We start from the raw sequence: 21903 nt of genomic DNA on the forward strand, positions 1-21903 counted from the left end.
TAAAATGAGACACACAGTAACAGTACTAGTGTGTGTGTATAAAATTAAGCTTTCATTGCATTTACCTTTGAAAAAGTTGTAGCCAATTTTTCTTTTCCTACTCAAAAAACTGGGCATAAGTTGCCATGAATAAGAGCAGAGAACATCCTTACCCAATCTGGGAAATACAGGGTAGACATGAAGGTCCTGTGCAATTTGAAATAGTTTAACAGTAATTGCACACAAACTTTATGTCCACCTGTATATACAATGCAAATATAGCAAATTAGAATGATTAGCTAGTGCTTACTTCAGGAAGGAGAAGTAACCAGAGTTCTGCTCTCCATTTTACATGGAAAACCATCCTGTAAGTCTTACTCTCATTTTAAATATAAAGAGCCTGAATTAAGTTCAGATTAGAAAATAGCTTGATCAAAGTCACACAGAGAATCTAAGTTCAAACCAAGAGACGAAAAGCCTCTGTTTTGCCCACTAAATAATAATTATTATATACAGTCTACCACCAGAATCATCAACTTTCCCAGAGATTGAATAAGGTCAGTTATAATAGTACGTCTCTGAATTCGTATGGTATGTATCAGAATTCCAAAACACTGAAAATTTTATTCCCATTACATATCCAGGAGGAACAGGTATTATTTTATCAGATGTGGAATCTGAAAGAACAAAGAGATTCTGCAATTTGCTCAAAGCCATAGAGTTAGCAGCAAAAGAAAATTAAAACTGAGGTCTTCAACACCCAGCCCAACACTTATCTTCATTAAAAATGGCTCAGCATCCATAGCTCAATGGTTATGGCACGGGCCACATACACCCAAGCTGGCAGGTTCGAACCCAGCCCAGACCAGCTAAATAACAATGACAACTGCAAAAACAAAATAGCCGGGCATTGTGGTGGGCACCTGTAGTCCCAGGTACTTGGGAGGCTGAGGCAAGAGAATCGCTTAAGCCCAAGAGTTTGAGGTTGCTGTGAGCTGTGACTCCACAGAACTCTACCGAGGGCAACATAGTGAGACTCTGTCTCCAAAAAAAAAAAAAAGGCTACTGTCATCAAGTTTAAACATCATAAACCTTTAAGCAACACACTGCACGTGTATGTAAGAATATTACAGCTGACTTTTCTGAGCACCTACTATGTGCTGAGTCCTTCCTGTGTATTATCTCTAACTCATGACCCTGAAAACGCTGGTATGACTTAGCTGACTTGCTCCGGGCCACACAGCAATGTGGTACAGCTGGCATTTAAATACAAGCTTTTCTAGCTTGGAAGTGTAGATCTTTTCCTTTAAGCCACACCAATATAGATGTAAAATACCATTTCCAAGTCCAAGACAGAATATAGGTATATTCACTACTACAAAACCCCACTTCAGAAAAATGGTTGATGGCAACTCTTTAGGCTTTCGTGAAGATTGAATAAATAATTTTTTTCTTTTTTTTTTTTTTTTAGAGACAGAGTCTTACTTTGTCACCCTCGGTAGAGTGCTGTGGTGTCACAGCTCACAGCAACCTCCAACTCTTGGGCTTTGGCAATTCTGTTGCCTCAGCCTCCCAAGTAGCTGGGACTATAGGCGCCCACCACAACGCCCAGCTATTTTTTGTTGCAGTTTGGCCGGGGCTGGGTTCAAAACTGCCACCCTCGTTATATGGGACCCACTGAGCCACAGGCGAGCTCAAGACCAGTATCTGGTATGAAGTAAGAGAGTTCAATAGATGATGATGGTGGTAAAGATGAGGAAAAATAGGATTGTTTGGAAGGCATTTGATAGATTTGATTCCACCAAACATATGCTCATACTTTACGTACAGGCAGATATAGTCAAGCAAAATACCAACCATAATTGCCAGAGTGATTCTGTGCTGAGTTAACTTCTGAGAAGCATAGGAATGTGAGGCCTGAACCTTGTCCTTTATTTCAAGTTCAGTGTTGTTGGAAAGGCTAAAAGGAAGTGGTAACAACCTCCGAAATTATTGTAATAGTTTTATCTAGCACCTCGCCCACGGTAGGTGTGCAGAAATGTTTGTGGAACAAGTATCTGCTGAATTATGGGCACAGACTGTTAAATCAGAGGCAGGAGGAAAGCTGAGATGGTGTAATCCCAGAAAGCAGGAAAGGAATTCACAGGAGGAGCAGGTAGTCAGTGAAGATGGAGACCATGGGATTCAGCAATTACCTGATTTACCTGATAAACTTCAAGTGCATAGATAAAAGCAGGACAATCTGACAGCTGTATGTCCTCGAGGGCGCTTGTTGAACAAAGCTCATCTCTGAGGCTGACTCGAAGGCCCATTAGCAGGGGCCTCACCTGAGCGCAGGCTTTCATCAGATTCCCCAAACTCTACTACAATGCAAAATCTCTTATTATTTTGGTCATTTAAACAGCTTACTGCGTAAGTTTCAGTGTGATTCTTTTAAAAAGTCTCCTTCTTTGCCTCTTTTTATAAAATCTCGAAGTAAAATCACTCTTCTAGTTGCAGCTATTTCAAGGTTTTATCGCACAGTCATAAACATTGTCCTGATACCGACCTCTGAAATGACTGTGGCAATGTGTGGTAATTACATTTCATTAAAATTCCTGGTATGCTTGCCTCTAAGAAGAGTTTCAAAGCCTCTAGCTAACTACTTTATCTAATAGGGTCTATGACTTTTAAAGCATCCCTGGTAGAGAATATAGCTGACATTTTTGTAAGTGGCTCTTGATGTATCCAAGTATGTGTGCAGAGATATGCATGTATGTAACACACATGGATATACATGTACGCATATTTGATTTTGGGTGGTACACCATCAGTACCAAGGACAGTGCCAGGCATCCCGTGTGGTTACATTCCGATCTTCAGGAAGGATGATCTCCATCCCATAGTCAATCAACAAGGAATTTGGCTAATGGGAAACTTCAGCTGGGGCTCTCAATTGGCTAAGTCACTAAAACATCTGCCTACGTCTTTGACTTCTTCAGGAATCTACTTGTATGCTCAGCTTTCTACGCCAGAAACAACAAAACAAGCAGAATTTTTTAATGCACTGTGATTCTGAAACTGTAGAAGGTTTTCACTATAATCACATGCTTTAAAAATTAGTATTTGTAGTAAAGTCGATATAATTTGCAAAAAGACTAGGCCATTATTTTTCAAAAATAAAAGGAGCCACATTTTTCTGTCTTGTAAAAAAAATAGAGCACGTAGGCTTCCATTCTACTGGCCAATTCTTTTGCTACTAGAGGCATTTAATGCTCAACTCTCAGGTTTAAATGCTAGAAGCAAAGATTACGCAGGTAGATGGATAAGTCTTAAAGCATTTGAATTTAAGGCAGGTATAAATGTAGGCATACTTGAGTGCCACTAATTCCCAAACTTCTCGGAGCTATGAAAAGTTATTTATTTATTATTATTATTTTTTTTTTTTTGGCCAGGGCTAGGTTTGAACCCGCCACCTCTGGCATATGGCACCGGCGCCCTACTCCTTTGATCACACTTTCCACCAGCAAAAATTCTACATAGCATATTGCCAGTGGCTATTCCCTGTTACACCTGGGGTGCCACTTGTCGGGGCCGGGACTGGTGGCCTGGCTTCTCTATGGCCTGGACGCGGACCACTACGCTATTATCTTGCTCCAGCAGACACCCTGTGGGCAGGAGCAGCTAAAGAGTCAGAGTAAGCGGGTCCATGAAAGAAGGCGCACTCCCCGACTGCCTGCCCCTGCAGCTTCTTGTAGACGTGATCCCGGGGCTACTTGCCCCACAGGTGTAGAGCCTGCCTGTCCCTGGTGTTCTCTTCTCCCGAGCTCTCCTGTTAGGAAGGCCGAGTCCCTCCCCACACCCTTATCACCAAGGTGTTGTATTACTGAGATGTTACTGGTGTTTCTTATAATCACAGAGTGTTCCGAGCTTAGCTCTCACTTTTCCTTCCTTAAAGCTGTATGGTCAGCTACAGCATATGATTATATCTTATGGAGTTGTCGATTAGTTGCTGAGAACATTTTTGAGAATTTCATGGCATCCCCTCAAGTTAATTGAACATATCAGTGAGTGCCACAAACCTAGGCCTGGAAAATCACTGGTCTCCACATTCAATGGCAGACCCGTGATACAGGCCACATGCAGTTTTCAGCTAAATTTAAGTTCTGTCACTTGTTAATTAACTGTGGCGAGAGCAGGATACTGGTTACACCCAACAAAACACACAGTCCTGCAAGTGTAGAAGTGCTGGGAGTATTCGTCTGGCCCACTGGAGTCATTTTCTGACCTGGTTCTATCAGTACATTTCTAGGTACAACTTCCTTTGCACACAACATTCCTACCAACATGTACATTAATCTGGAAGACCCAGGCCTCTGAGTTACTTAGCCCTAAATGTACCCTGTCTGCCTTCCATCAAGGATCCAGCTGCAAAGAGGTCTAGTGAGCAGTTGCTGTTGTCAGGCGGTGGCTCTGGACCCTGACTGTACATCAGAATCATCCTGAGATCTTCTAAAAATCCCAGTGTCCAGCCAACATTGAGAACCACTCCTCTGACCTACCTCCCTCTGCCTAATAGGGCTGACTTCACATTTGGGTTAAACCATCCCTCACTGAGTGACTAGACCATCCTTGGTGGTCTTGCCTTTTCATGGCTTGTACGGTTAGCCCTCCATGTCTGTGGGTTCTACATTCCAACTGTGGATTGAAAATATTTGGGGGAAAGAAAAAAGATTGTTTCATCTGTACTAAACATGAACAATTTTCTTATCATTATTTCCTGAACAGTGCTGCATAGGACTGTCTACATGGCATTTGCATACTTTTGCAGGGCAGCTATTGCATTGGCCATAGTTTAGAAATGTATCCATTTAAAGAACAGCATCAATTAGGTATTATAAGTATTAAGCATAATAAGCATTAGGTATTATAAGTAACCTAGAGATGATTTGAAGTATATGGGAGAACGTATGCAGGTTGCCTGCAAGGCCTGCACCACTTTATACCAGGAATTGGAGCATCTGCAGATTTGGGTGTCTGTGGGCGTCCTAGAACAAATCCCCTGTGGATACTGAGGGCTGACTGTAATTAGTCGCCTTGTCTTTTGAGACCCTGCTTCTCTGGAAAATGATGGTAAACATTCAAGACATTCTAGGCAAACCACAAAAGAAGGTTGTAACCTGATATGGCTTGAAATAACCAAACTCAGTAGCACCAAGGATGTCAGGGGTTAAAGTGAAATCAAAGAATGAACGCTGCGGGCGGCGCCTGTGGCTCAACGGGTAGGGCACCGGTCCCATATGCCGGAGGTGGCGGGTTCAAGCCCAGCCCTGGCCAAAAAAAAAAAAAAAAGAATGAACGCTGCGTGTCTGGGATTTGAGGACTGTACGTGCAGTGGAAGTCCCTAAGCAGCTTTTTTTCAACATACACTGAGGACATAACAACTTCCTTAAGAGAAAATAAAGCATGGCCTGGAACCTGATTCATGGCGGATGGTAGAGTGCTGTACGTGAGTCTCCTCTGCCTGCTGACAAACCCATCTGGGACCCATGGCCAGAGTTTACCTTGCATTAAAACACTTTGCAATCACGATGCCACTGAAAGTGTGATATTGATACAACCAAGGGGTATGAGATCATTTTAAATGGTTTATGAAAGAACATCTTTTTGGAGACTTTACATCTTTTATGTTTCCCTGAACGGAGTCGAAACACATTCTTTTTAGTAAAGTATCTCAAGAATGGAAAAATGTATCCAATTTACTTAATACTGTGAAACCAATATATAAACAATACACGTCCACATAAGAGAGAAACACAAGTATAGTCTAGCAAGGAAGAGGAGGGAGGTGGGAGGGTCCTTGGCCGGATCTCACCAAAGGTGCACAATGTGAGGGTGTTCAGCACGCCCCCTGGGTAAAGGGCTCAACTACAACTTGAACTTTACCTTAGAAAGAAAGCAGTTTCACCTAAACATCTGCACCCTCATATTAATCATAAATTTAAAAAAAAGAAAGAATATCTTTTATTCAATGATTAGTTATTTATTTTAATATATTTGAAAATATATAAGGGCACAGCAAACATACTTTTACATTGCAGCTATTGCATTGGCCATAGTTTAGAAATGTATCCATTTACAGAATAGTATCAATAAATAATAAAACATGATATTCTTCTAAGGAAGGAAAAAGAAAACAAGAGTTTGATAATCCTGTATTTTAGCTGGTGGTAACAACCATGGTCATCTTAAAATTAAGGCCAATATTCTTCCTGCATCCTAAATTAATATTTTTTTAGGGAAGAAAAAGAGGAAAAGAAAATGTAAAATTGGTTACTAGGTATTTAAGTGAGATGTCTCCATGAAATGACCCCCGGGGTGAAGAGCTATTCTTTCAGTGAGGCTGATACCCACAGAGGACGCCTAGCCCCCAAGCAGTGTGGTGTCTATTGGGGAGGCTTGATAGAAGCCTCAAACGGGAAGAGCTGCTGCCGGCCCCCCGCCTGTGTCTGTTGGGAAGGTGAACTCCATCTCCCTTAGGAGCACGCCCACACTCTGCTGGGTGTGCAGTGTTTGCAGAAAACTAAGAAAAGACACAAAAGAAAACTTGACGTGCTTACTAATGCCTGGGGTGTCTGGGGGTCGGCTCACCCCGTGATGGGCTTGGATTACACTCACCTCACCTTCTCACATGCTGCTCCTCCCGGCTCACATTAGAAATTCAGGAACAGAGAACAAAGCGGCCAAGTTTGTTTTTCCAGAGCAAGAGGGATCTGGTGAAAACAGCCCTGACAGCTGTGCCCTGCGTCTTGGTGAACGAAGGGCTTTTCTAAGTTTCGTTCAAGACTGTTTAGTCTGCCCGCTGAGGATGCGTGTATCAGTTTTTGGCTCTAGTGTCACTGAGGTAGTCTGATTTCCAAGGGTTCCATTGTCATCTGTATTTACATCCAGTGAAAGAAATAACCCGAGAACGGAGAGTGGAGCTGTTGGAGAGTCACTTAAAACCTTGCCTTTTTCATTCACTCTCTTTAACGCTATTTCTTGCTAGTGCTTCTTTAAAAAAAAACAAAAACCTACGGCCACGGTCCCCCTTAAGTTAACACCTGGGTCAGAACTGTAAACGGCTTTCCTGGTGACTCTTGCAGAAGTGGCAGTGCATTGAGGACACGTCTGGCAAGCTTCGAATTCACAAGTGTAAGGGACCCAGTGACCTGCTCACAGTCCGCCAGAGCGCACGGGACCTCTACCCCCGCGGCTTCCACCGCAAGGACGGAGAGTGTGAGTGCAGGCAGTCTGCTTATCGTGCCAGCAGAAGCCAGAGGAAGAGTCAAAGGCAGTTCCTGAGAAACCAGGGCACTCCAAGTAAGCTGCACTGTCAGGGCCATCTCCATATCAGGCCCAGGCCTTTGGGATCAACGTTAGACAAAAAGGTTGTTCCTGCTTTTAGACGTTAGCAATGCACAGTTTTCCAGCTAAAAGCAAATCACTGTTCTGTCTAAAGTAGGAAAGCTAAGATTAATTTGAAATTTTGCTTTGCAAACATTTCCACTTAAGCATCGAATGAAAATATGGTTGGTAAAAGCCCCAGATGCAAAACATATGCACACAAAAAAGAGCTTCCGAAGTGGTTATTCCGAGGGGTACAGGGAAGGTTTAGGTCAATTTTATTTTTCTTTAATGCTTACATCCTGATTTTTCTGCCTTTGGTTACTTTTTAAAAAATAGTCCAGGGTTTAGTCTGTCTACCTTTGATTAAAGAGAAAAGCATAAACATTTTTTAAGGCATATATTTTAATCTCTATTTTAGGACAATATATATATTGTTTTTTAATTCAGGTTAGGTCATTGAATCATGCTCACTGGCAGGGTCAAACTAGTTGAATTCAATATGACAAGTACTGCCTTGCATTTTCTTTATAAAACTGGATCAGGTCACTGCCACAAGAAACCTATGATTACGTACAGTGAAAACCTGCGTCCTGACACCTTCCACGAATGCGTGAGAGTCTAGTGCCATCTAGTGGAAGAATATGAAAAGTGACTCAGAATTAAATGCTGTGTCCAAGGTAGAGAAACCAAATCAATCACTAGGACAGTGGAAACCCTTAGCACAGACAATTTTATTGTGGACTCCACAATAGGAGCTTTCAGTTTATGAACCCCTAAAATTTTTTCCAAAATTGTAAATATATTCTCTATGTATATGGACATTTTTCTCAATGTCAATAATCTTCATCCAATTCTTAAAGGAGTTCAAAAGTCAAAAGCCTAAATACCATTGATTTTGGAGACTTTCTCTCTTTCCTATGAGGAAATCCCAGGTTTAATAATTCACACAGGATATCAAATTGAAGATGGACGAGGGGCAAGCAGCCCCAACCTGCTCCTTTATCAGAAGCTGATTACCAGTGTTCGGCTTAGAAGTGGAAGTAGCTTCTTCTCTTCCAGCAAGTTCAATATTGTTTCCCAAACACTGACCGTCATGGATTTTTCAGTGCTAGGCACAAACAGAAGTCTAGGGCCACTTTTACAAACTGGGTGGAATCCTGTGTATTTGAGAATAGGAATTGATCTTCCTTCTTTCTGCAATAATGGAATTCGTGAGCACTCTCTGTGAACCCTCCCCACCTCACCGTCGGAGGTTGCTCCCTCCTTGGAAACGGCAGGATCCTCCAGGGTGCTGTCTAAGGGGCACGATGATTCTGATTCCACAGCAGTGTGTCCCCCTTCTTCCCGTTTTACCAGCAGGCTGGAGAGATGAGGCCACATGACTAAGCCTCCACGGAGCCTCAGAGCATCTGACAGCTGGAGGCCAGTGGTGCCCAGGGAAGTTCTCAGCTAACACACATGTGCTCTTGAGGTTCCACAGTCACCAGAAAACATGTTCTCCCTGCCCCACCTCCCACCCTCCACCTGCCAGGTATGAAGAGTCAATGTGCTTTATGCTCAGTGCCTGGGAAATGATGTCTAACTTCCTGGAAGAGAAGAGGGTATTCCTGCTTGTAAACTAACACTGGTGAGGGCGGCGTCTGTGGCTCAAAGAAGTAAGGTGCTGGCCCCATATACTGGAGGTGGTGGGTTCAAGCCTGGCCCCGGCCAAAAACTGCAAAAAATAAAAGAAAGAAAGGAAAAAAAAACTAACACTGGTGATCAACTTCTGATAAAGGAGTGTGTCAGGGCTCCCTGTCCCTTGTCCATTTTCAATATAATAACCCTGTGTAAATTATTAAACCTAGGATTTCTTCTTAAGAAACAAATAATATCCTCTAGTATTTATTCAAATAGAAGAGCATTCACCTTTTTAAAAATAGCAACCCAATGTCATGTTGTAATACTGGAATCTGAGAGATTATAGTCCTAGCTCCATAACCTTATGAAATGTACGTGACATTTAAAACTTCACTTTTCTCACCCATAATCTAAAGACCATTGGAGGTTACTCCAATGCAGGAGCCTGTTTTGACAATTCGATAACTTTTTTTAATGTAAGGGTTGTTATAATATCTGTCTTTTAAGACTGGATTAGAGATAAATAAATGATATATAACACATAGCAAAAGCCCAAGAAAGGATAGTAGTTATTACTAATACCATAATTGAAAATATGATTTTGTCCAAATAAACTTCCTTAGCAGTTCACATCAAAAACCCAATGTAGAAATTCACATCCTCTCAAAAGACTCTCACAAGTCTTAGCACTCACTTAGACATAGCCCCCCATACACTCAAGGGATTAAGGGTGGAGGCTCATGGAAACCTGCTGACTGTCACACGGCCATGCGGTGGCACAGCCAGGATAGGAGCCCACCACTCCCACTGTGAATTCCAGCAGGCGTTCAGGGCACCACGGTGCCCTTAGCAACCCAGCATGTACCTCTCTTCCCTCTCCAAGACCCTCACTGTGACCAGTGGTCATTTTCTTCCCTCCTAAACTACATCAGGACATCCATGGTCACATATCTTCTCTTGTTTCCAGAGTACAAGCCCCGATTTGTCCATACCCGGCAGACACGTTCCTTGTCTGTGGAATTCGAAGGAGAAATATACGACATAAATCTGGAAGAGGAAGAGTTGCAAGTGTTGCAACCAAGAGGCGTTGCCAAGCGTCATGACGAAGACCGCAGGGGGCCAGGCCATGGCCACAGGGACAGGATGCTGCCCGACAGCAGCAACGCTGTGGGCCCACCCACGACTGTCCGGGTGACACACAAGTAAGACGGCTTCGGGTGTTCACAGGGTTGGGCTTAGAATTACGTCTTCCATATTATCACTATGTTGCATTTTGCAAAAAAGCAGTGTCAATGGGGCCTGGCCTGCATCGCATCTGCAGGGAGCAACAAGGAGGCCCAGGGGGGTAAGGGAGCAACAAGGAGGCCACGCAATCTAGACTCCCACGTGAGCTTGGGTTGAATTTCACATTAAGACCGATCAGCTGGGGATCAAGCCCAAGTAAGTCTGCCACATCTTGACTTAGCAGGCATGGAGTTGCTTCCCCTTAGCAGTTGCCTTTGTGAGCATCTAGAAAACAAAAGGAAACAATTTCAGATGCTGGAAGAGGCTCGTCTATGCTGCACGGCCCCCAGTGCATATAGCAGTTGTACAGTCACAGCCTCAGAAAGGAAACACGGCCAAAGAGAAGACAGTGAGTCCCCGAGAGGCTTCCAGAAAGACGGCCTAGGTTAGGAGTGAATGTACGTGCAGAAGCATCTAACCTACCCCACACCGCAGACAGCAGAGAGGGACATCGAGGTCATGGAGTGGGGGGAAGAGGGTAACTCTGCAGAGCTTCAGTGGGCTCTCTTGGTTCTTTGATTCCTTCCAAAATTTACTTACTTTCTTGATAGAGAAATATTTTTTTCTGAATTTATTAGCAAGATCTTGGCTTTCTCCCTAATTTCATTGCTTTGGAGAGATGGGGCACCGTGAGCTCTGTCAGGATTTTTATCTCTGGGACTGGTTTCCTGATGCTTGTTGCTACAGTTATACACTAAGAGATTAGACCAGAATTTGTTTCTCTTACATTACTCATTGACCCCCATCTCACCTACTCTCTACCCCTGGGGCTGTTGCTTTGTTTTAAAACTTAAAGGCAAGTTCTTTTAAACAAAACAAGTGGAATTAATTCTTCCCTGCTGACTGCATTTCTTCACACAAGCCATTTGCATTATGACTATGACAAGTTCCCCTTTTTCTGTGTGTATTTGCTTGGGTTTTCAAAACTTGAGTTTTGCGGGGTGGGGGGGGTGGAGCAAGATGGCGGCTGAACAACAGCTTCCCTGCATTGGGCACCATGAGTCTGGGGAGATAAGACTCCAGGCATCTCTGGCTGGTGGGATCTACCTGTAATCATCCCTTTGAGGATACAAGGAGTCAGCGAGAGACTTCTGGACCCCAAGAGGAGGACAAAAACAGTGGCAAACTGGCAAGTGGTTGCATATGTTTGATCAGTCTAATCCCGCTGGCAGCTGTAAGTACAGCAGCAGAGAGACTGCAAACTGGAAAGGCCTTACCTGTGAACTGTTATGGTGTTGTCGGACTTGGCACTCAGTTGAACTGCCTTGGGGAGAGCTTGAGCAGGAGTGCGGAGAACTTTGGGCGTTGTCTAGGGCCCCAGACTGAGCCGCTGAGCCGGATGGAGCTAATAGTGTTCCACTGTGGGCCATGCAGAGCCATTGTGAGAGCTCCACCCTCAGGGTCACGGAGCAAGGATCGAGTGGGAGCTAGTAACCTAGTGACTGGGCAGCCTAAAGGCGGGGACTGAGCCGCCTTACAGCCTTAACCCTCAGGCAGAGTGAGACCAGTTTTGGCACACTGGGTAAGTGGATAGCCACTTCAGCAGTGATCCCAGCGACAAGCATTTTCCTGGGAAAGCTTCTGCTTAGCCAAATTTAGAAGTTTAAAGTACCTTTTAAGAGGGCTGAGGAGAGATTTAGGGTCTCCACCCTATGGGGTTTGAGAAATCAGCAGAGGCCTCCAGTCATATCAGCATTGTGATTAACATCTCATACCCTGGAAGACCACCTGTTGCCCAGACAATATTCAACAAGATAAATATACTGCTTCGGTATGGGTTGTTTTTTGTTTGTTTGTTTGTTTTTTTGTTTGTTTTTTGTTTATCTTGTTGTTTCGTTTTGGTTTTTAATTTCAACCTTTTCTGTACAGATTTTTTCTTTTCTTTTTTTCTTTCTTTTCTTTCTCCATTTTTCTAGTTTAAATACAATTTCCCATTGCTGCCTTTTTCAATAATTAGAACTTTATTTTTGCTAGTGTTTCTACCCCTATTATTTAGTTTTTCACTGAATTTTAGTTTTCTGTTTGCTTCTTTTGATTTGATTTATAGCATTTTTGTCCTTCCTCTTTACTTGGTGGAGGTGCGGTACTGTGTCTGATCAGATTAGCAAAGAGCTGCTGACCTCAAGGGAACCACCGAAGCCGGCACCCCCAGAGGTTGGGTTTTTTTTTTAAGGCTGGGCCAAAGTACCCTACTGTACACCTATACTGCTCCCTACTGTATACCTGTACTGCTCCTGTCTCCCTCTTTCTGTGCCTCTCTTCTTTTTGTCAGTATTCCCTTTTACCCACCCCCTCTCCTTTCTCTATTTTCTTTTCATTCTTTCTTTCTTTTGCTTTCTTTTATTCCTTCTTGCTCTTCAACCTACTCATCCTTCTGGTCCTGTACCAAAAGGATTCATCAAAACCTTAGTCCACAGGCATGGACTAAGAACAAGAGGAAGTGACAGGAAAATTAGGTCAAAGAAACAGATAAAAGAAATCACTGATGAGGAAGAATCAGCAGAAAACTCCTGGCAACTTGAAGAACCAGTCCAGAGCGACCCCTGCAAGGGAACAAGAGGTAGCTACTATAGAGGATTCCACCTATAAAGAAATGTTAGGAATGACAGAAAGGGAATTTAGAATACACATGATGAAAACAATGAAGGAAATGATGGAAACAATAAAGGAAACTGCTAATAAAGTGGAAAATAACCAAAAGGAAATCCAAAAATAGAATTAAATAAGAGATGAATGATATGAAGACTATAGAAAGGATATAGCGGAGCTGAAGGAACTGAAGCAGTCAATTAGGGAACTTAAAGATGCAATGGAAAGTATCAGCAATACGTTAGACCATGCAGAAGAAAGAATTTTGGAGGTAGAGGACAAAGTTCTTGAGATAACTCAGATAGTTAAAGAGGCAGAAAAGAAGAGAGAGAAAGCAGAATGTTCACTGTCAGAATTATGAAGCGTTCCAACATAAGAGTTATAGGAATCCCAGAAGGGGAAGAAGAATATCCCTGAGGAATGAAAGCCATACTAGAGAATATTATAAAATAAAATTTCCCAAATATCACCAAAGATTCTGACACACTGCTTTCAGAGGGATATCAGACCCAAGTTCGCCTCAACTCTAACTGAGCTTCTCCAAGACACATTGTGAGGAACCTGTCCAAAGTCAAGACAAAAGAAAAGATTCTGCAAGCTGCCATGAGTAAGTGCCAGTTGACCGACAGGGGCAAATCCATCAGAGTGACCACAGACTTCTCTAATGAAACTTTCCAAGCAAGAAGACAATGGTCATCTACATTTAATCTACTTAAACAGAACAATTTCCAGCCCAGAATTCTATACCCTGCTCAGCTAAGCTTTAAAATTGACAGAGAAATAAAATCATTTACCAAGGTACAAACATTAAGGAAATTCACCACAAGACCAGCTCTCCAGGAAATACTTCAACCTGTTCTATACACTGATGATCACAATGGATCAGCAGCAAAGTAAGAACTCAGAAATTAAAGGACAGAACCTAACTTCCACACTGATGCAAAGATAAAACTAAGCAATGGACTCTCACAAAGTAAGATGTATAGAATACTATCACACTTTTCAATTATCTCAGTAAAGGTTAATGGCTTGAATTCCCCACTGAAGAGACATAGATTGGCTGACTGGATTGAAAAACACAAGCCATCCATTTGCTGTCTGCAAGAAACACACCTGGCTTCAAAAGACAAATTAAAACTCCGAGTCAAGGGTTAGAAGACAATTTTTCAGGCAAATGGAATTCAGAAGAAAAGAGGAGTTGCAATCTTATTTTCAGACACATGTGGATTTAAAGCAACTAAAGTCAAAAAAGACAAAGATGGTCACTTTATATTGGTCAAGGGAAAAATACAACAAGAAGACATTTAAATTCTAAACATTTATACACTCAATTTAAATGCTCCCAGATTCTTGAAACAGACCTTACTCAGTCTGAGCAATATGATATCCGATAATACCATAATAACAGGGGACTTCAATACTCCTCTTACAGAGCTGGACAGATCCTCTAAACAGAAATTAAACAAAGATATAAGAGATTTAAACAAGACCCTAGAACAACTGTGCTTGATACATGCATATAGAACACTCCATCCCAAAGATAAAGAATATACATTCTTCTCACCACCCTATGGAACATTCTCCAAAATTAATCATATCCTGGGACGCAAAACAAATATCAACAGAATCAAAAGAATTGAAATTTTACCTTGTATCTTCTCAGACCATAAGGCACTAAAGGTGGAACTCAACTCTAACAAAAACGTTCAACCCCACACAAACGCCTAGAAATTAAACAACCTTCTGTTGAATATAGATGGGTGCAGGAAGAAATAAAACAGGAAATCATTAACTTCCTTGAGCATAACAACAATGAAGACACAAGCTACCAAAACCTGTGGGATACTGCAAAAGCAGTTTTGAGAGGAAAATTTATCACTTTAGATGCCTACATTAAAAAAACAGAAAGAGAGTGCATCAACAAACTCATAAGCCACCTTATGGAATTGGGAAAAGAAGAACAATCTAAGCCTAATGTCAGTAGAAGAAAAGAAATATCCAAAATCAAATCAGAGATCAATGAAATTGAAAACAAAAGAATCATTCAGAAAATTAATGAAACAAGGAGTTGGTTTCTTGAAAAAATAAATAAAATAGATAAACCATTGGACAGACTAACGAGGAATAGAAAAGTAAAATCTCTAGTAACCTCAATCAGAAATGATAAAGGGGAAATAACAACTGATCCCACAGAGATACAAGAGATCATCTCTGAATACTACCAGAAACTCTATGCCCAGAAATTTGACAATGTGAAAGAAATGGATGAATATTTGGAATCACACCCTCTCCCTAGACTTAGCCAGGAAGAAATAGAGCTCCTGAACAGACCAATTTCAAACACTGAGATTAAAGAAACAATAAAAAAGCTTCTAACCCAAAAATGCTCTGGTCCAGATGGCTTCACACCAGAATTCTATGAAACCTTCAAGGAAGAGCTTATTCCTGTACTGCAGAAATTATTCCAAAAAATTGAGGCGGAAGGAATCTTTCCCAACACATTCTATGAAGCAACCATCACCCTGATACCAAAACCAGGAAAAGACCCAAACAAAAAGGAGAATTTCAGACCAATTTCACTCATGAATATAGATGCAAAAATTCTCAACAAAATCCTAGCCAATAGATTACAGCTTATCATCAAAAAGTCATACATCATAATCAAGTAGGTTTAATCCCAGGGATGCAAGGCTGGTTTAACATACGCAAGTCCATAAGTGTTATCCACCATATTAACAGAGGCAAATATAAAGACCATATGATCCTCTCAATAGATGCAGAAAAAGCATTTGATAAAATCCAGCATCCTTTTCTAATTAGAACACTGAAGAGTATAGGCATAGGTGGCACATTTCTAAAACTGATTGAAGCTATCTATGACAAACCCACAGCCAATATTTTACTGAATGGAGTAAAACTGAAAGCTTTTCCTCTTAGAACTGGAACCAGACAAGGTTGTCCTCTGTCACCTTTACTATTCAACATAGTGCTGGAAGTTCTAGCCAATACAATTAGGCAAGACAAGGAAATAAAGGGAATCCAAATGGGAGCAGAGGAGGTCAAACTCTCCCTTTTTGCTGACGACATAATCTTATACTTAGCGAATCCCAAAGACTCAACCACAAGACTCCTAGAAGTCATCAAAAAAACAGTAATGTTTTAGGATATAAAATCAATGTCCACAAGTCAGTAGCCTTTATATATGCCAATAACAGTTAAGATGAGAAGCTAATTAAGGACACAACTCCCTTCACCATAGTTTCAAAGAAAATGAAATACCTAGGAGTATACCTAACGAAGGAGGTGAAGGACCTCTATTAAGAAAATTATGAAATCTTCAGACAGGAAATAGCAGAGGATATTAACAAATGGAAGAACATACCATGCTCATGGATGGGAAGAATCAACATTGTTAAAAGGTCTATACTTCCCAAAGCAATCTACCTATTCAATGCCATTCCTATTAAAATACCAACATCGTACTTTCAAGATTTGGAAAAAATGATTCTGCGTTTTGTATGGAACCAGAAAAAAACCCGTATAGCTAAGGCAGTTCTTAGTAACAAAAATAAAGCTGGGGGCATCACCATACCAGATTTTAGGCTTTACTACAAAGCCATAGTGGTCAAGACAGCATGGTACTGGCACAAAAACAGAGACATAGACACTTGGAATCGAATAGAAAACCAGGAAATGAAACTAACATCTTACAACCATCTAATCTTTGATAAACCAAACAAGAACATACCTTGGGGGAAAGACTCCCTATTCAATAAATGGTGTTGGGAGAACTGGATATACACATGTGAAAGACTGAAACTGGACCCACACCTTTCCCCACTCACAAAAATTGATTCAAGATGGATAAAGGACTTAAATTTAAGGCATGAAACAATAAAAATCCTCCAAGAAAGCATAGGAAAAACACTGGAAGATATTGGCCTGGGGAAAGACTTCATGAAGAAGATGGCAATTGCGGTGGTGCATGTTGCTCAAAGGAGTAGGGTGCCGCCCCCATATGCCAGAGGTGGTGGGTTCAAACCCAGCCCTAGCCAGAAACTGCAAAATAAAAAAGAAGATGGCAATTGCAACAACAACAAAAATAAACAAATGAGACTTCATTAAACTGAAAAGCTTCTGTACAGCTAAGGAGACCACAACCAAAGCAAATAGACAACCTACACAATGGAAAAGTATATTTGCATATTTTGAATCAGATAAAAGCTTGATAACTAGACTCCATAGAGAACTCAAATTAATCCACTTGAAAAAAGCCAACAATCCCATGTATCAATGGGCAAGAGACATGAATAGAACCTTCTCTAAAGAAGACAGACAGATGGCTAACAAACATATGAAAAAATGTTCATCATCCCTATCAGAGAAATGCAAATCAAAACCACCCCGAGATACCATCTAATCCCAGGGAGAATGGCCCACATCACAAAATCTCAAAACTGCAGATGCTGGCATGGCTGTGGAGAGAAGGGAACACTTACACTGCTGGTGGGACTGCAAACTAGCACAACCTTTCTGGAAGGAAGTATGGAGAAACCTCAAAGCACTCAAGCTAGACCTCCCATTTGATCCTGCAATCCCATTACTGGGCTTCTACCCAGAAGGAAAAAAATCCTTTTATCATAAGGACACTTGTACTAGACTGTTGCAGCTCAATTTACAATCACCAAAATGTGGAAACAGCCTAAATGCCCACCAACCCAGGAATGGATTAACAAGCTATGGTATATGTACACCATGGAATATTATTCACCCATTTAAAAAATGGAGACTTTACATCCTTTGTATTAACCTGGATGGAAGTAGAAGACATTATTCTTAGTAAAGCATCACAAGAATGGAGAAGCATGAATCCTATGTACTCAATTTTGATATGAGGACAATTAACGACAATTAAGGTCACGGTGGGGGTGGGGGAAGGGGAGAGCAGAGAGAGAAAGAAGGAGGGAGGGGTGGGGAAAGGAAGAGCAGAGAGAGGGAAGGAGGGGGGTGGGGCCTTGGCATGTGCCACACCTTCTGGGGGCAAGACATGATTGCCAGAGGGACTTTACCTAACAAATGCAATCAGTGTAACCTGGCTTATTGTACCCTCAATGAATCCCCAACAATAAAAAAAAAAAAAAAATTAAAAAAGAAAAAAAAAACTTGAGTTTTTCTGATAGTATCTGTTTATAGGGATGTGAATATTCAGAGTTGCCTTGAAAGATGATCTTAGTAATGACCTTAGTCACGTAGATGTGACACCATCCTTTGGCTGCCTTGGACTTCAGGACACATTTCAATGTACATTCATCTTGGATCAGCTCCACACGTATTGCTTGTATCCATATTAAGAGTTTGGAGGATAATGGCCAGGCACATTGAGTGGCTCACGCCTGTAATCATAGCACTCCGGGAAGCTGAGGCGGGAGGTTGCTTGAGCTCAGAGTTCCAGACCAGCCTGAGCAAGAGTGAGACTCCCTTGTCTACTAAAGATAAAAAATTCACGGGGATTGTGGCAGGTGCCTGTAGTCCTAGCTATTTTGGAGGCTGAGGCAAGAGGATCATTTGAACCCAGGAGTCTGAGGTTGCTGTGAGCTAAGCTGATGCCATGGCATTCTAGCCTAGGCTACAAAGTGAGACTCTTGGTTCCAAAGAAAAGAGAGAGAAGTTGAGTTTAGAGGATAAAAAGTTCTTTTTGCAGGCCAGGCGCGGTGGCTGACACCTGTAATCTTCACAGTTTGGGAGGCCAAGGTGGGATGATCACTTGAGGCCAGGAGTTTGAGATCGCAATAAGATGACACCACTGCACGTGAGCCTGGGCAAGAGAGAAAGAACCTCTCTCAAGAAGCTCCCTTTGCTATGAATGTTTTCTAACATTAGAATACAGACCTAGTCCCTATGTTTTGTTTTTGCAGGTGCTTTATTCTTCCCAATGATACGATCCATTGTGAGAGAGAACTGTATCAATCAGCCAAAGCCTGGAAGGACCACAAGGCTTACATAGATAAAGAGGTTAGTCACATCTGTGTCGCTGTCGGCTGTCAGCTATGTTCCAAATTCAAACTCAGCTCCCAGCCTGCTGTGGCTGGCTGGGACATACTGGGTGTATATACACCATCTTTTTTATAATTACATGAAAAATAGAAAAACAACCAAGGTATTTATCTTTCTCCAGTGATTTAGTGATCGTCCCACTAAAAACAAAATAGATCAAAAACAGAGTGGGGACTGAACTGATGGCTTTTGGAAATCTCTGAGAGAAAATGATTCCGTTAGAAAGAATGTTGCTCTATCGTGTGGGTTGGAACGGAGAGGCAGACCAAGTCTGTGCCCAGGTCATTTCCAAATTAATTAGCATCTCAAATGAATGTGGAACACAGCAAACAAGCTGGAAAGAAAGGTACTTTGTAAAGAAATTCCCGACCTTAAAAGGTAACTATTCAAATGCATGTTCTCTAGATCGAAGCTCTGCAAGATAAAATTAAGAACTTAAGAGAAGTGAGAGGGCACCTGAAGAGAAGGAAGCCTGAGGAGTGTGGCTGTGGCAAACAGAGGTGAGCGCTCTGCCCTGCAGCTGTCCAAATTCATGGTTACACAAGCTGGGGGCTGGGGCTGAGCTTGTTTCTCTCCTGTACCAAGAGAAGGCTTAGTGGCTCACGCCTGTAATCCTAGCACTCTGAAAGGCCGAGGTGGGGAGGTTGCCTGGGCTCAGGAGTCCAGACCATCGTGAGCCTGAGTAAGAGCAAGACCCCATTGCTGAAAATAGCTGGGTGTCATGGTGGCACCTGTAGTCCCAGCCACTAGGGAGGCTGAAGTATGGTTGCTGTGAGCTATGATGCCATGGCATTCTACCGAGGGCAACAAAGTGAGATTCTGTTTTTTTAAAAAAAGAAAGAAAGTAAGCTTAATCTGAGTGCAGTAGCTTATAGAATGATGGCCTACTCTATTTAAGTCAAATTAAATATGCCATAAACTTAAGCTGAAGGTTGAAAGTCCCACAGAGCTCAGAGTTGCTGTAAAGAAACTGCCTTTATTCTGTTTTGCTTTTGTTTTATAAAATGAACTGTCTGATCAAATGCAAGGTTACAAACACTTGGTTTTTCATCTTCTTGCCTTACAGCTATTACAATAAAGAGAAAGGTGTAAAAAAGCAAGAGAAATTAAAGAGCCATCTTCACCCATTCAAGTAAGTAACTCCCTGTTTTCCATGTTTTCTGAGAGTTGGGGCCTGTTCACTGGGCCCTTCTGAGAGGCTGGGGGAGCCCTGCGTTCCCACCAGTGCAGCTTTGGAAGAAGTGGACCCTCCTGGAAGGGCACAGAGCTCAAGAAGCTGAAAACATTCTTCTTAGTGAAGTGTCTCAAGAATGGAAAAAAGGATCCAACATGCTCAGTACTCATATGAAACCAATATATAAACAACTACACACCCACAAGAAAGAAAAACACAAGTGTGGTCTAGCAAAAGGGCGGGGAGAGGTGGGATGGAGGACCGGGGAAGGAGGGAGGGTGAATGGCGGGATCTCACCTAATGTGCACAATGGGAGGGTGTTCAGGGCACCTCCTGGGTGCAGGGCTCAGCTACAACTGGAACTTTACCTTAGAAATGAAAACAATGTAACCTAAACATTTGGACCCTCCTATTAATTTGAAATTCAAAAATTAAAAAAAAAAAGAAGTTGAAAAGCAAGTTCTCCCTTCATCAAGGGATGATGCTCCTGTGACCCTTTGACGGGAGCCATGCGGAGTCTCGCTCTCATCTGTGTGCACACAGAGACCTGGGAGCCGATGGCACTCCACCCGCTGTTTTCTGTGCAGAGTGACTCAGAGTCATGGACGCTCTTGATTAGGTTGATGTTGAGTTCTGAAAGTGGGAAGAAACATACTTTTTTTTTAAATAATAGCAACATTTGCATGTGAAAGAGATTTAGTATTTGAACCTCATCAAAGTTTAAAAGCCTTTATAAAGGAAAAAAAACACACTAATAAAACAGAAAAAAAAATTTTAAACCAGCTTTTCCAATTTTGTTAAGGAATGTTTGGAACCTTCTAATCCAAGCCTTCTAGGCCAGTGTTTTTCAGCCCTTTTTATCTCACAGAACGCTTGAACCTACAGTTTAACTTCCACTTAAAATATGTTGATCAAATAAAAGAGTAAAAGAAAGAATATGCTTACTATGCTTTGAACTTCTTTTTGAAAATAACTTAATTAATGATCTTTAAAAATTGGGGAGGCACACCTCAGATCCTCTCCAGGCACACCAGTTGAAAATCACTGGTCTGGGCCAACAAACCGATGACTCAACAGCTGATAAGTACCCAGCCACCGAACATGTCACAGCCACATGCACTGATTAGCACTGACCTTTGTTTCCCTCAGCGTTTATGTGTCCAGGAGGAAGGAAGTGTCCATCCGTTAAGGTTCCGGGAGCGCTGTCCCTGAGTTAGCCTTCACTATTTCTGCTTGTGTGTTTGAGGCTCTCTGTACAAAATAAAGATCATCTGTCATGTATACCGGTTATCATGTATCCAAATATTTGTGCAAGATTCAGAGCAACAATCCTATTTTTCATCGAGAAAATACCTTCTGATCACCAAAAGAATCCCTTCTCTTGGAACAGGGAGGCAGCCCAGGAAGTGGACGGCAAGCTGCAGCTTTTCAAGGAGAACCGCAGGCGGAGGAAGGAGCGGAAGGAGAGGAAGCGGCAGCGGAAGGGGGAGGAGTGCAGCCTGCCCGGCCTCACCTGCTTCACCCACGACAACAACCACTGGCAGACCGCCCCCTTCTGGAACCGTAAGTGGCTGCTTTTTTTTTTTTTCATTAAATCATAGCTGTGTACATTAGTATGATCGTGGGGCACCATACACTCGGTTCATAGACCGTCTGACACATTTTCATCACGCTGGTTAACACAGCCTTCCTGGCATTTTCTTAGTTATTTTGCTAAGACCTTTACATTCCACGTTAACTAAGATTCACATATACCCTTGTAAGATGCACCGCAGGTGTGATCCCATCAATCCTCCCCCCTCCCTCCCCTCCCTTTCCCCCTTCCCCCTATTCTT

At 42.1% G+C, this 21903-nt stretch overlaps 1 protein-coding gene and 1 long non-coding RNA gene across 9 annotated transcripts in view; one reads left to right on the top strand and one right to left on the bottom strand.

Moving 5' to 3' along the window:
* The window catches only part of SULF1 (sulfatase 1), a 189793-nt gene that overhangs the window by 148263 nt on the left and 19627 nt on the right, over positions 1-21903 (top strand). For all 8 annotated transcript variants that reach the window (XM_053558792.1, XM_053558795.1, XM_053558793.1 and 5 more), the window contains 6 exons: positions 7104-7320; positions 9935-10169; positions 18756-18852; positions 19300-19394; positions 19961-20026; positions 21459-21631. In XM_053558792.1, the coding sequence (XP_053414767.1) occupies positions 7104-7320; positions 9935-10169; positions 18756-18852; positions 19300-19394; positions 19961-20026; positions 21459-21631 (883 nt within the window). The remainder of the gene's footprint in view (positions 1-7103; positions 7321-9934; positions 10170-18755; positions 18853-19299; positions 19395-19960; positions 20027-21458; positions 21632-21903) is intronic.
* Positions 10390-21479, bottom strand: LOC128563484 (uncharacterized). The gene is made up of 3 exons (XR_008373794.1): positions 21422-21479; positions 21203-21319; positions 10390-10476 (listed from the first exon to the last, which is right to left on the bottom strand). It is a non-coding gene; the product is annotated as an uncharacterized LOC128563484 (long non-coding RNA).

The sequence above is a fragment of the Nycticebus coucang genome, chromosome 13 (genome assembly GCF_027406575.1).
Source record: "Nycticebus coucang isolate mNycCou1 chromosome 13, mNycCou1.pri, whole genome shotgun sequence".
Taxonomy (NCBI): domain Eukaryota; kingdom Metazoa; phylum Chordata; class Mammalia; order Primates; family Lorisidae; genus Nycticebus; species Nycticebus coucang.